The sequence below is a fragment of the Lissotriton vulgaris genome, chromosome 9 (assembly GCF_964263255.1).
Source record: "Lissotriton vulgaris chromosome 9, aLisVul1.2, whole genome shotgun sequence".
NCBI classification, from domain to species: Eukaryota; Metazoa; Chordata; class Amphibia; order Caudata; family Salamandridae; genus Lissotriton; species Lissotriton vulgaris.
Window position 1 is genome coordinate 59175995 of NC_141697.1, and position 14313 is coordinate 59190307.

A 14313-nucleotide genomic window follows, 5' to 3' on the forward strand; every position below is an offset into this window, starting at 1 on the left:
CACTTCTGTGACCCCACAGTCGGAAGTGGAATTTCAGACACACAATGTGGTCTACAGAAGCATTTGAATTTCTGGCTTCCAATTTGAGGTATTTCTGCTTTTTCTAGTCCCTAAAAGCCTAATCGGTTTTCCCGAAGCACCTTCTGTGGGACAAACATTTCCTTTAAGCCCTGAAGGGAACCCTTCATTCCCTTTTCCTGAAGTCTGTATCAGCAAATGAACCACAGCAGCTTCCAGGAGTCTTTCTATGATCGAAGGTTATTGCGGGGCTCAAAGAATAGACTGTTTTTGGAATCAAGGGTTCTGAGTTCCTACCCGGCTCCCACGCGGACATGTGTGTGATCTTGAGCACTGAGGTGGATCACGGAGTGTTGTTTTCTGCTATGAAGCCTGCCACAGTGTACTCTTTTGATTAGTAAGATCCTTCTGCTTTCGTGTTTGACTTCTCACTTTTACCTTCTAATGGCAAACTGAAAATCACAGTTCCCCTTTTTCATATTTTTTGCTCTCACTGGTGAGTTAGTCGAAGGCTGGTGAACTCGCGTGAACCCGTTCAGCAGAGGTAGGATAGGACTCCATAGTAAGAGAAGGTAACTTTTCAAAGCTGCTCTGTCCTTTCCCTAATCACTGTTTTGGGTATGCTGCTCCAATAGGGTTCATTAAACGAAAGAAAAACTACTGGTCCCAGAATGCACTGATGTGGTACGTGCTAGGTTAGAAAGATGGCTTCCCTGTGACATGGAGACTTGTGTCAATCCTGACATACAGGTGCATTTAATCAAGCATGCAACTTGGGAAATAAAGGTTTTCTGCTACCACCACCAGCCACCTCGCCTCCTTGTGAGAGGGGACACCTGCACACTCTTTGGAGTTGGGGGAACAGGTTTGGTGTACTTTGTTTTCAAAGGAGCTGGGATCAGTTGAAAAATGACAGCGCCCTTCAGTAGGCTCACAGGCTGTCTAATAGTCTGGGTGAAGAACATAGGAAAAATCAAGGAAAATGAACATGCAGGAACCCTCATCTTTCCAAGCCAGGCAGAGTACTATTGTACCAAAAGCCTTTAGGCAGGCTCCTGTAGAGATGCGAGTACCCTTTGCAGTGCATTTTAGGCCAAAACACAGGAGCACACACTAACCATTGCCTTACTGGCTCAGACTGGGCACAGACACGCTTCTCTCGCAATGCCCAAGTGCCTCCCAGGCTTAGTGCGACTGGACCCCAAAGAGCCAGGCGACTCAGGAAGGAGAACAGTCGAGGTGTGATTTTAAATGAAAAAACATGAAAGTTAGACTTTATGGCCAACTGGGCCAGGAAATGAGGCACTTTAGCTAACATTTTGTGGCATTCATTTGACTGTGTCTGATAAGATTAACGATGGAGTCAGCCCAGCAGAATTTACACCTGTCACTGGCACATAACCCCTTAGTCAGTATGTATGTATGTATATAAAATATAAATATATATATATATATATATATATATATATATATATATATATATATATATATGTGAACAAACACTCCTGCTTCCTTAGAAACATCAAACCAAGAAGGCACGGACTTGAGGCTGTTAAGATATGGCTTCTTTTAATATTTCAGGTGACCCGGAGACACGTTTTGGCTTCACAGAATCAATCTTAATCTCTCTCAATCTCAATCTCTCAATCTCAATCTCTCAATCTCAATCTCTCAATCTCAATCTCAATCTCTCAATCTCAATCTCTCAATCTCAATCTCAATCTCTCAATCTCAATCTCTCAATCTCAATCTCAATCTCTCAATCTCAATCTCAATCTCTCAATCTCAATCTCAATCTCAATCTCTCAATCTCAATCTCAATCTCTCAATCTCAATCTCAATCTCTCAATCTCAATCTCAATCTCTCAATCTCAATCTCTCAATCTCAATCTCTCAATCTCAATCTCTCAATCTCAATCTCAATCTCTCAATCTCTATCTCAATCTCTCTCTCAATCTCTCTCTCAATCTCTCTCTCAATCTCTCTCTCTCTCTCTCTCTATATATATATATATATATATATATATATATATATATATATATATATATATAGATATATATATATATAGATAGATATATAGATATCCCTAGATACCCCACTGCTAGGCGTGCATGCTCACAATTCCCTGTTCTTCAAAAGGCTCAAACAAAGCATGAGGTAGACAGGAAAGACAAATTTTGTGGCACTGACCTTGCTGACTTCATGAGGGACGTGGCAGTTGGTCTCCTTGAGCCTGGAGATGGCGCTGTGACAGAGCCCGCCAATCACGGCCATCAGGGTATTGAAGTTCTGTAGCTGGTGGAGCTTCTGCGGGAGAGAAGGTTTAAGGATTAGTGGGAGTCAAACGTGCCTGGAACGGGATAGAAAGGTGGCCAGTCGGCCTGCTTCGGCTGCTAAAGTTCACAAAACTTATCAACAGGAGCGTACGTGAGGTGCTATTAATATGTCAAGAATCTGGGCAAATTGTCTTCTGACCATAAACAAATTCTAAAGTTTGCCAATCCTCCCAACTGAACCATTCATGAGGAGTTAGTAATGAGACCACAATGTGGTCAACTTCTCAAGAACCTCAACACTAAAATATTCCTTCCTACACAAGAATTGATGGTGCATCATAACTAAACTAGAAGTGTGCCTTATTGGTCTTCTTCTGACCATAAATAAACACCAACATTGACCAACCCTTTCGACGCAAGACTTCATGACTTATAAACAATAAGATAGAAATGTGTCCACCTTGTCTTCTGAGCACTGAGACTAAAATTTACCAATACTACTAACACGATTCTCATTAACTATGTATTTATTCCCTGGCTGATTTATTTATTAGGATGTTATATATATCGCACAGATGCAACCAAGTGGGTGACTTTGCACACAATCAGAGTACATGTTTCAGGTTACACGCATATGCACAGCATAAGGAATATCACAAGGCAGACAAGAGGGTATGCATGTTCTGTATTAACAGTGAGATCACTAAATTGAATACTGCTTTGTTTGTTAAAGGTAGAGAAACATAAGTACATCTGAGATAAACACAAGTATAAAAACACAAATGTTAAGCATAAAAATGTAGGCTAGTAAATGTATCATTAAAGTAATGTGGATCAATATAATGGACTAGGTTGCTTGTAATATCTAAAGATAGGATATCAGGGGATCAACAGATCTATACGTTTACGTGAACTATTTCAAATTAGAAGTGGCAATGGAATAAAAGACCCTCGAATGTATCAATCTTACAAATGTGAGAAGGAACGATGTGCCATTTATAGGATAGAAATATGACATGTCTTCTTCTGATCAAATATAGACATCAGAATATTATCAATCTCATCTCCGAAGGGTTCGAGGCGCGCCTCAAATGTGACATTAATGTGACCAAGTTAGTCTTCTCTGATCATAAAAATACATTACAACTCCATGTGTCTCCCTACGCAACTATCAGGGACATTTTCAAAGAATTTTGCTAACTTGATCTGAGCATTAATGGGGGATAATTCACCCCATACCTGAGGGTTTCAGCTCTAGCATTATTGTGTTGTTATTCTGGGTTAGGGTCTGATTTAGATCCCGGCAAATGAGCTACTCTGTCACAACTGTGACAGATATCACGTCCGCTGAAATATAATTCCCATAATATTCTATGGCATTTATATTTTGGTGGATGGGATATATCTCACCGTTGTGATGTAGTAACCCATCCGCGAAAACGAAATCAGGCCTTAATCTATCTTGCTGGCCACAAAAGCTCAACGATTGAAGCAACACGATGGATACACGCGGCTCACCCCACCCTACCCATGCAGGCATGTTTGTCTGGGGGTAATCTCCAGATCTCCCTATAGGTCAGTTCACCGGTAGATGTGAGATGCCTAGGCAGAAAATTCACAATCAATTCTGCAGTAAAAGTGAGTACGTCCCACCTGGGCCACGTGAATGAACTTGATGAGGACTTCGGCCCGGAGCTGCGGCGTGGGCCTACTGAGAACCATCAGCTGTACCCACTGGGAGATGCCGTTGCACAGCGCGACTGACCGCTCCATGGTGGGACTCTCCTTCACGCAGCTGTGCACGATGTAATTCTGGTAATCGGAGAACTAAAGGGGCAGAAGAGACAAGGAGAGCATTAGACGTACGAGGCTATACACAGAGGCATTTTGGAGTATGTAATACACGGCTCCTTCATGCATTCTTATATGCTTTTAAGAATTGGTCCTAAAACATATAAATGGGAATAAAATAGCAATATTCAGGGAATAATCATATACAACTAGCACATGGAATGAATTATTTACTATAATCAGTTGCATCTGGTATGGATTCTCATGTAAAGAACGTCAATATGCCAATGGATCCCCTTCAGTTCCATTCCATATTAGCCGTATCTCATCGATAAAGTGGCTTCAAAGGATCATGTGCAAATATTCACCACGGAGGACCTCATTCCAGGCACGCTCCCTCTTGTACCAGCCCAAACTACTGTTGACATAGGATAGAGCAAAGCCACCCAGCGAAACACCTTGATTGTTTTTGTTATGAGCCTTGTCAGCCTCAAAATATGAGGTTAATGGATGTCTGGTATTTATAATTGTATTGTTATCATATTAAGTTGATATGTGTTGTTCAAAGTGAATGTTTTGTTAGGGCGTGGAAATAGATCTCTACCAGTAGGAATCAATACTAGTGTAACCATGAGATAATCGATTATCATGATTGAAAATGCAGCTTGTGCGAACACATTCTCCAAACTATACAGGGATGGCTGTATTTTCAAATACAATGAGTACATATAGAAAGGATTGTTCCCTCTTAGCACTTTTGCTAATATGGAGCTGGAAGTTTCAGGCCAATTCATAAAGGCGAGTAGACGTAGGGAAAAAAGCACTACAAGTGTACTACTTTACACACTCCAAAATGTATGTGAACTGGCCAACGTTTGTAGACTTGGCCTCAAACTTAATGAACACTGTGCAGACCCCCCAGGATATTGCGGCATAGATTTGCAAATTTAGCGGCACGAAAATGGAAATTCAGCGGCACAAAAATGGAAATTTAGCGGCATTATTGCGGCACTTTATTTTACTCATAATCATTCCTTTTCAGCCTTAAATCAATGTAAACTGATTTAACAGGGAATTCCACTGTGAAACTGGCATGTTTAAGTGTCTGCGGTTCTACAGAAGCACAGCTCCAATCTGCAGCTCGTGAGAGGGGGCCCGATTTCACCCTGGGGTGTTCTAGCACCCACGTATGCACCCCTGCTGTGGTATTGTTGCCTCCTGGACACGTCCATTTTAAAAAACAGTCATTTCTATCTCCCTTTTCAACATTGAAAATACAAATGTGACCCATACAGGAAGTCTTGCTTTGCTGCTTGAGCGCTTTACTAGAAAGTAATGCATTTAATTAAGTGTGACAATTTAAGTGACACTTTGTGAGTGGACACAGGCAAGGAAATCCATAAACTATCCTCCTATCTGAAACCCAATGGTATAAAAGGGCCTTAAAATATAACCAGCAGTTCTGAAGCGCTGCTGCAGGGTACATAACTGCCAAGGCTTCATGTGTGACATTTTCATAAATTAAGTGTCAATATGAGTGACATTCAATGATTATGAGTGAGTTTCTCCTGAACGAAATCAAGCAATGAAGTCTAGGGAAACAAATAAATATCAGAAATACCCCCATTTGAGCAATTAGAAACTCTAAGAATATCTTGAAACTGCAGCAAAGTACCAGCAAAGTACCAGAAATGGAAGGACATTAGCCTAGTGCCTTTGTAACCTGATTGACGTACTTTGCAGCAGGCATAATAATCCTCTGCCCTATTTTATCATGACAAAACGCTGATCTTGCAGCTGCGGGAGCATTATTCAGCAGTTAACTTGACATTTTTATTGTTGCATGAAAACTTCTGGACACATAAGAAATTCAGCGCTGTGCTGCATAAGTTACACAAGCAAACAAAAGGATCTCTGTGAGAAAAACAATAACTCTGTTGTCCTCATAAAATATGGTTTTGCGGATATGCTTGCTACATGTGATCACAATTACTACAGACCATAAAAGATCCTCTGAGGCCAGCTCCAAAGTTTTTCTTTCTTGATGGTGCACCTACATTTTTAAGTTCCTCCTCAGCCTGCAATCCATCCTCACCCTGTCCCATATTTCATTACCTTCCGCTCCTCAATTTTCTACCCCAAAGATTTGCACTTGTGCCTGAGTAACTATCCTTCGGAGGAAACTGCTCCAATAAAACAAGTAACAGTTTCTCCTGCGCACTCAATGGTTAATTTACAAATGGATCATTTAGTGTTTCTCTGTATGGTTCTAACTCCTTCTCCCCCCCACTGAAGACTGTCCCAGTCGGGTATATGGTGCCTCAAAGCATTTTCACTTATACTATTTGCCTTTTGCTTTGAGCTGTTTACCAGGAGGGTGTTGTCTTTATGCCTTTTATGATTTAATAATTAACATATTTGGATTATATAGCACTGAGCTTGTAGTCTGTTGACCAGTTTAGAGAAGTTAGTTACAGCGAAGCATGGCTGCGTTGTTTGCCGATTTGACGTGTGGTTGCTAGTATTAAAACAAAAATTGCATTTGTTTAAAAAGATTCAGGAAAGGAGCACACTTTATTTGTAATGGGCCTGTACGGTTGGTAACCTCGACCGCACCTTAAAAACGAATCGGCTCCCAATGTGAACTGCTGTTATTGTCGGCTGATTGTGTGAAGGTTGTTTGGCTGCTTTGTACATTGAGTGGAAAGGACATGAATTAGATAGAAACATTGGGCATGTTTATTTGCCGGTTTTTGTGTGGTCTTAGGGGAACAACTGTTGCTAGTTTGCGCATTGGGAGCTTTTCATTTACTTTGCCCTAACTCTGTACAGCCTTGCCATCAGCTCAGCTAATAATTGGGCAATTAACGTCGCTTAACACCTTGCAGGCAGGAGTTAACTATGGTTAACATTCTGAGCAGCGGGCATTATAACAAAAATAGTAATTGACGGCTCAATTGCTCATGTCAGTTTCTGAAGATCAGGTGATGTGTATGGCATTGGACTCCCTGTTGACGGATCGCAGACCACTCTGATTCACAGACATGGACAGCCAAATACACAAAACACTCCTTTCAGGTCAAACAGCCATCTCCTAATCCTGCTTTCTGACAAGGCAAGCGGTTGCTGAGACATCACAATTTATAAAAGCAGTGTTACACGAACAGTAAAATTCAACAAAAGACACTACGGCATGGGCGTGCTCACCAGGCATTCCTCACTCAGCCCACCTGCACTTGTATATTTATTAAGCATTGAGCAATCTTCCCCCTAGACACTAGTGCCAAGAAATGCACGGGCTGCAGATAACGGATGACATCCTTCCGCAGCCTCAGCCGACCGACACTCTCTCTGAGCCTCAGGCATCATGCTGAGAGTAAATCCTGTTCCCGGAGCGAGGCGCCAATGGCTGCATTTGCAAATTAACGCCACACTGGCTAAAGGATCACCTCTTGTCAAGTGGAAGACAGCAGGTATTCGGCGGCTGGAGGGCGGCAGTAGTGACATGTGCGCGAACAGCCTATAAAAGGGCAATGCTTGATTTGATTACATTTTTTTATAATTATCGCGGCAATAATTGTAAATATCGCGGCTATCGCGCTAATCAGCCGATTTCGCGATTTTTTTGCAAATCGCGAAATCGCGAAAAGCTGGAGGGTCTGACTGTGGCTGACACACTCTGCTTAATGGGGCCCGTGGATAGTATAATGTGCATTGAGGTGGAGACATGCTGTACACTGGGAACCAGACATTCTGTCCACTGGGGCTCGACCATACTGCACATCTGGAACGTAGAAACCAGGGCACGAGTCAGGGGTACACGTGTGAGGACGGCGCTCGCCCACTTTTTTCATGGGGTGGACGCCGTCCACCCTGCCAAGAAGTTGGGCCCCACTGAAACAGATGCTGAATTCGTCCTGGTGTAATTTCCAAACACCGGGACACTTTCAGCAGCGCCTGCACGTTGTTGTCTGCTTTCGATCGGCAACAACGTGCAGGCAGGGAAGGGGCTCTCTTATTTCTAACTCCTGCTGGCTCTTAACAAAGGCAGAGTTTGAGGGGTCATCAGGCCTCCATTTGTTTGGAGTCTCTTGGCTGGCAGCAGTCAGGAGCCTCACACCTAGAAGCAAATGCAGCCCAGCGGAAACAAAGACTCACACCTTGGTAGCACTTCACACATACTTAGGAGAGGAAGCTTTTCACTTTGTTCAGGCTCTGTTTAGGGGATTTGCATGCACTGCGAGCACTGCATGTGTGTTGGTCTTTTCCCAGTATTTGCACAATATAAATATAGCATGTATATAACGCATACTACCCCTGAGGAGGCGTTGTAATATTTTAAATATCACAATTTTTTCTTTTAAAGCACTATGGGTTGAGGAAGATTTACAAAAGCAAACATTAGTTTATGTGAAGCATACAAAAGTGTGAATCTTCTGCCTAAATCAGGAGGGTTTGCAAGTATACTCGAAATGTGCTTAAATGTACTCATGATATGTGAGGGCTTAAGAGCTGATGTCACTTCTTGTGATGCCACTAACTGTGATGTCACGCACTGTGATGTCACGTGCCGCGATGTCACGCGTTGTGATGTCTCTTGCATACCGATTAATTAGGTTAGTCCATCCACTTTTTTTTAGGACGTGTGCCCTGGTAGAAACCAATGTTTTCACGTGTGATGATCCAATAGTATCAGCTGAACTGAGCCAAGACTTCAAGTCCCAGAAGTCAGTGAGTTGGTAAATAAAGGCAGAGGACTGGAAGCATCATGATATGGACTGATCTTTAATGAGGAGTTGTGGCTTTGTTTTGAGACGTGAAGCTGGCGCATTCCCATGGCTAACCCCAGGCCACAGCGTGAATGTCCGTTCATTGCTCCTGTCACCGGGGTCACCATGCTCAAGTCCTGCTCGTTTAAATCAAGAACCATAGGCGTTGTGGGAGTGTAGTCCTAATGGCTGTACCATTGATTCAATGGGAATACGGTTCAGGTATCAGATTTGCAGAAGGAATAACTGTACCAAAATATAGTACCCCCATTGGCATGCTAGCCATCTGACATCACCCTGCACCTCAAAAGCTGCACTGGCTCCCAATCCAAAAGAGATACAAGTTCAAGATACTTAAAGCCCTAAACGACGAAGGACTCGCATACATCAACAAAAAGAACGACCTTCCACCAACCAACCAGACACCTGCGGTATGCCTCTCTCTTCCTCGCAGATACTCCTGGATCTGCCGACCCAACACCGGAGGACTCTCCTTCTCTCAACTGGCGGCCTAAGCCCGGAACGACCTTCCTCTGCACTTCAGGAATAACGCATCACTTCTAGAGGTCAGAAAAGGACTCGAGAGATGGTTGTTCGAATGACCAGAGCACCACAAAGCAGCTAGCAACTCCAGCGCCTTGAAACCCTCACGGGTGATTTGCAGCACTTTATAAATCCTGATTGATTCATACGCTAATCTGTTGCGCACCACCACACTAACATGCAACAGGGCTATTCCGCGTGGCCCAGGGAGGAAATCTGGCATAAGGCAGCTAAGGTGACCATCTACCCTCAGAACAGCCTTGCTACCCCCCAGCTCCGTCCATGTAGTCAGGACACCATGTTTCCCGTCTTTGGATATTCTATTTAAACAGTTTTTTCAGGCATATGTGGCCAATTAGTTTAGGAGTAACTCCCCTCCACCCCCCCCTCCCCCGCCCCCCCCCACCCGCCCCCAACACATTTGGTTGTTAAATAAAGCATCGTTTTTGATCTGACATCTTCCGAGACTTCCACTAGTGACAGTAATCGGCATCTGTTTCATTTCGACAAATCTGTGCTGTTTCCATGGAGACACAAGGAATTTATCAATGCCGACATTCATATTTGCTAAGGATGTAGTATTGAGGCTGGGGGAATCCTCTAAATGGAAAGATGTGAGGTACAAATTGGGAAAAAGCAGCTCACGCGTGGACCTGCTAATCTGCAGCTAAAAAAGAATGCTGCATGAATGAATGACTCCTCCTTGCACTAAACGCAAGTAAAACCAAAATCATTTTACGTTGTACCTAGTCTTGGATACATAAAATCGAAACAGACCTCTGGGGCCTACGCTTTTTGGGAACATTTGCCATTGAACGAAGAAAGTGAACAAGTACCACATTGCAGCGACTGCGCTGTACCAGCGCTGTGTTATTTTAAGCTTTCCTCGTTTTGGTATTTCTGTTACTGCTTGCTTTAGAAATTACCCCTGTTTTTAAAATCCGCTATTTGCAGCTAGCGCCCCGCTCCCCTTACCGCATTTAAAACGTGCACCTCTGTGCCTCAAAAGCACCACCACTTTGGTGGGTCCGGGTTCCTGGGCTCCTTTTCACGCGCCATTTTGGATTGGGGATTGTTTGTTCGGCGACGGCCGCCATTTTGGATTGGTCGCGCGCGCCAAGGGCTCACTGGAGAGCCTATTTAAGGCGGTCCTTCGAGGGGCGTCGCTCCTGACCATCTACCACATTGCAGCGACTGCGCTGTACCAGCGCTGTGTTATTTTAAGCTTTCCTCGTTTTGGTATTTCTGTTACTGCTTGCTTTAGAAATTACCCCTGTTTTTAAAATCCGCTATTTGCAGCTAGCGCCCCGCTCCCCTTACCGCATTTAAAACGTGCACCTCTGTGCCTCAAAAGCACCACCACTTTGGTGGGTCCGGGTTCCTGGGCTCCTTGTCACGCGCCATTTTGGATTGGGGATTGTTTGTTCGGCGACGGCCGCCATTTTGGATTGGTCGCGCGCGCCAAGGGCTCACTGGAGAGCCTATTTAAAGTCGCTCCCCACGCGCAGCGGGACGCGCAGGTGGACGCCTTCGCTTAGCCTGAGTCGTGCCGGAGTCGTGCCGGAGTCCTGCCCGTCTGCGCCCGTCTGCGCCCGTCTGCGCCCGTCTGCGCCCGTCTGCGCCCGTCTGCGCCCGTCTGCGCCCGTCAGCGTCCCGGAAGCGCCGGGGCAGCGGGGGACCCTGGTCTGACGAGGATGATCCACTATTCCTCGGCGACGCTCCGCGCCTTGCGCACTTCATCTTGCCTGTGTCACTCAGTCTTCCCTGGTCGGTACAAGGGTAAGCAACACTGTCCGGCCTGCGGCTGGTCGCCCACGAGGACGCTGGGCACCGCCCCTATGGGGGCCGAGGTGCATGCAAAGCATCTGTGTCTGTTACTCAATACAAGGTCGCTAGGAAGACATGCCCTGCACATCTATGATCTTTTGGTCAGGGATAATCCTCTTTGTCTACTCCTGACCGAAACTTGGCTAGGAGAGGCGTCCAACCACGACATCTTCACTGCGATCCCTCCAACCTATAACATCTTTCGCCAAGACAGAGCAAAGGGCAGGGGGGGCGGAGTCGCGGTGGTGGTTAGGAAGAACGTTTCTTGCTCTGTTCTTCCCGTGAACTCCATCGGGGGCTCTGATTCCCTCGCTTTTATGCTTAAACTGTCTCCGAGCCAAGCGCTCAAGGGTCTGTTAGTCTACAGGCCTCCTGGTCCGGTGGGCTCCTTTTGGGGGGACTTACAGACAGCCATCTCGGAGCTGGCGCTGTCTGCACAGCACTGTTTGCTGGCAGGCGATTTCAATTTTCATCTAGATGTCACGGACGATTCGGATGGGGCAAAATTGCTGGATATCACATCACCGCTCGGTCTGGCACCGTTTGTGTCGGGGCCTACACATGAGAAAGGGCATACCCTTGATCAAGTGTTCTCCTCTGTCCCTATTGTCGACATTGAAACGCGGCCTGTGCTCTGGTCGGACCATAAGCTGATTGGGTTCTCTGTGTTAGAGATGGGACGGTCTGACATCTGCGCCCCCTTGGTGCCCAGATCGGCCTCGAGAGCATTACATAGAGTGACGCCAGCCATGCTAGAGCAGGCGCTCACGGAACACCCCTGCTCTCTCTCGGGAGATCCGGAAAGAGACACGGAGGCCTTGCAGCAATGGCTGACTGAGAGGTTGGACGACCTTGCTCCTAGGGTAACCCCCCGGTCCTCGGTGAAACGGCAATCTGCGCCCTGGTTCACAGAGGCGCTACGTTTGGCTCGCAGCCTATGCAAGGTTGCTGAGCGGGCCTGGCGCCATCAATATGATGGGGAGGCCAAACTTGCCTACCGTTCGGCGGTGAAGGCCTATCATCGCGATATTCTTGTTGCCAAGCGGGAATACCTCGCCAGGAGGATTGAGGCATCAGCGAACTCCTGCAAGGAGATCTTCACGATTGTGAAGGAGTTCACGTCTCCCTCCTCTTATTTACCCCCGCCTGTGTCACCCGATGCGTGGGCGCGTGATCTTGCCACCTTTTTCACCGACAAGATTAAGGCTATTCAGGCCTCCTTTTTGGAGAGCACGGTGGAGGCTTGTTGTGATCCTGGGGCAGGACTTGGAACACCGGCCACGCCTGTGGCTATCCTGGAGGACTTTCCATCTGTCTCCAGTGACATGTCCCGGACTCTGTTAGCCAGTCTTAAATCTGGATCCCCACTTGACCCCTGCCCCGCCAAATTTTTGGCTGGGATGGCGGCAGTGGTGAATCCCCTGGTCAACCCGATCCTCAATGCCTCCTTGAGCGAGGGGAGTGTCCCACGCTCCTGGAAGAGGGCGATGGTGATCCCCCTCCTGAAAAAGCCTGGTCTTGATGCCGAGGTCTTGGCCAACTACAGGCCAATTTCACTTCTCCCGGCCTTGGCCAAGATCACCGAGAAACATGTTCATGGCGTCTTGTCGAACTTCTTGGAGTCCAACAATCTGCTCCACCCATCCCAATCCGGTTTCCGTCCGAATTTCAGTACGGAAACAGCGCTGGTGGAGGTCTCTGAGATCATCAGGGAGACCTTGGATGGGGGTGGCAAGGCCATGTTAGTCATGTTGGACCTGTCGGCGGCTTTCGACACCGTCCCCCATAAGGCGCTGCTCGCCAGGCTTTATGACATCGGCCTAAGGGGGACGGTGCTCAGATGGTTTACATCTTTCCTGGAGGGCCGCCGCCAGACGGTCTGGGTATCCCAGAGCTCAGCCGAGATGCCGCCATTGGGTGTTGGGGTTCCACAGGGCTCTGTGTTGAGCCCGACATTATTTAACATCTTTATGTCCCCTCTGGCGGCTGTGGTTGAGGCTTACGGAGCCCAGATCGTGTCCTACGCCGATGACACACAACTCCTCTTCACTTGTGAAAAAGATCAGACATTTGATGGGGAGAGAATCCGGGACTGCTTGGACAGGGTTTTCAGCTGGTTTCAGCTAAATTGTCTGAAGGCCAACTCCAGCAAGTCGGAGGTTCTATTCTTTGGCTGTGCCTCCGATCCCGAGTGGCGGCAGTGGTGGCCGGCCGCCATGTGTCCTCCGGCACAATCATCCTTGGTTGCCAAGAACCTGGGTGTTAAGCTCGACAACAAACTTTCTCTGAGAGCGCACATCCTTGGCCTGTCCGGCACCTGCTTCGGTATCCTCAGAATGCTCCGCAAGTTTCTTCCCTTACTGTCTGCGGAGCACAGACGGATTACGGTGCAGGCGCTCATCGGATCTAGGCTTGATTATGCCAATGCCCTTTTTCTAGGCCTTCCGGATTACTTAGTCCAGCGTCTGCAGGTGGCACAGAACTCGGCAGCCCGGGCAATCTTCGGTCTGCACAGACGAGCACGGGCTTCTGTGTTGCTGCAGACGCTCCACTGGCTTCCAATTCGGAAGCGGATTGTCTTCAAATCTATGACCCTGATGCACAAGGCTTTATTTGGCTCAGGCGCTGGATATCTGAAAAAAAGATTAGTTTTCTATCGCCCGGCTCGCTCACTGCGTTCAGAATCCCTTTTCACTGCTGTGGTTCCACGCGTGAGGAAGGCACGCACTGGGGGGCGCTCTTTCAGCCTCAAGGCCTCCCAGTTGTGGAATTCGCTTCCACTGGCACTGCGTAGCACCCCTAACCTGCTTCAATTTAGGAAGAATTTGAAGACGTGGCTTTTTAATCTCTCTGCTTAGGTGGTTTTCTTTTTCCTTCTCTTTCGGGGTCTGTTTTTACTTGTTATGTTGATCTTACACTGTAAGTTGCTTGTGGAAAGCGCCGGGACACTCTTTTAGAGTAGCCGAGCGCTATAAAAATGCACTATAACATAACATAACATAACATAACTTGGTCCATTGGCCATAAAATACTCTTTCTACCCAATCCAAGAGTGAAACCACCATAAAAATATCACTTTTCATATAAGA

The 14313-nt window shown here is 46.4% G+C and overlaps 1 protein-coding gene across 1 annotated transcript in view; it reads right to left on the minus strand.

Moving 5' to 3' along the window:
* The window catches only part of RASGRP1 (RAS guanyl releasing protein 1), a 306300-nt gene that overhangs the window by 33814 nt on the left and 258173 nt on the right, over nucleotides 1-14313 (minus strand). Inside the window, exons 7-8 of the mRNA XM_086937025.1 lie at nucleotides 3948-4121; nucleotides 2209-2325 (exon numbers count right to left, since the gene is read on the minus strand). Of these exons, the coding sequence (XP_086793151.1) occupies nucleotides 2209-2325; nucleotides 3948-4121 (291 nt within the window). The remainder of the gene's footprint in view (nucleotides 1-2208; nucleotides 2326-3947; nucleotides 4122-14313) is intronic.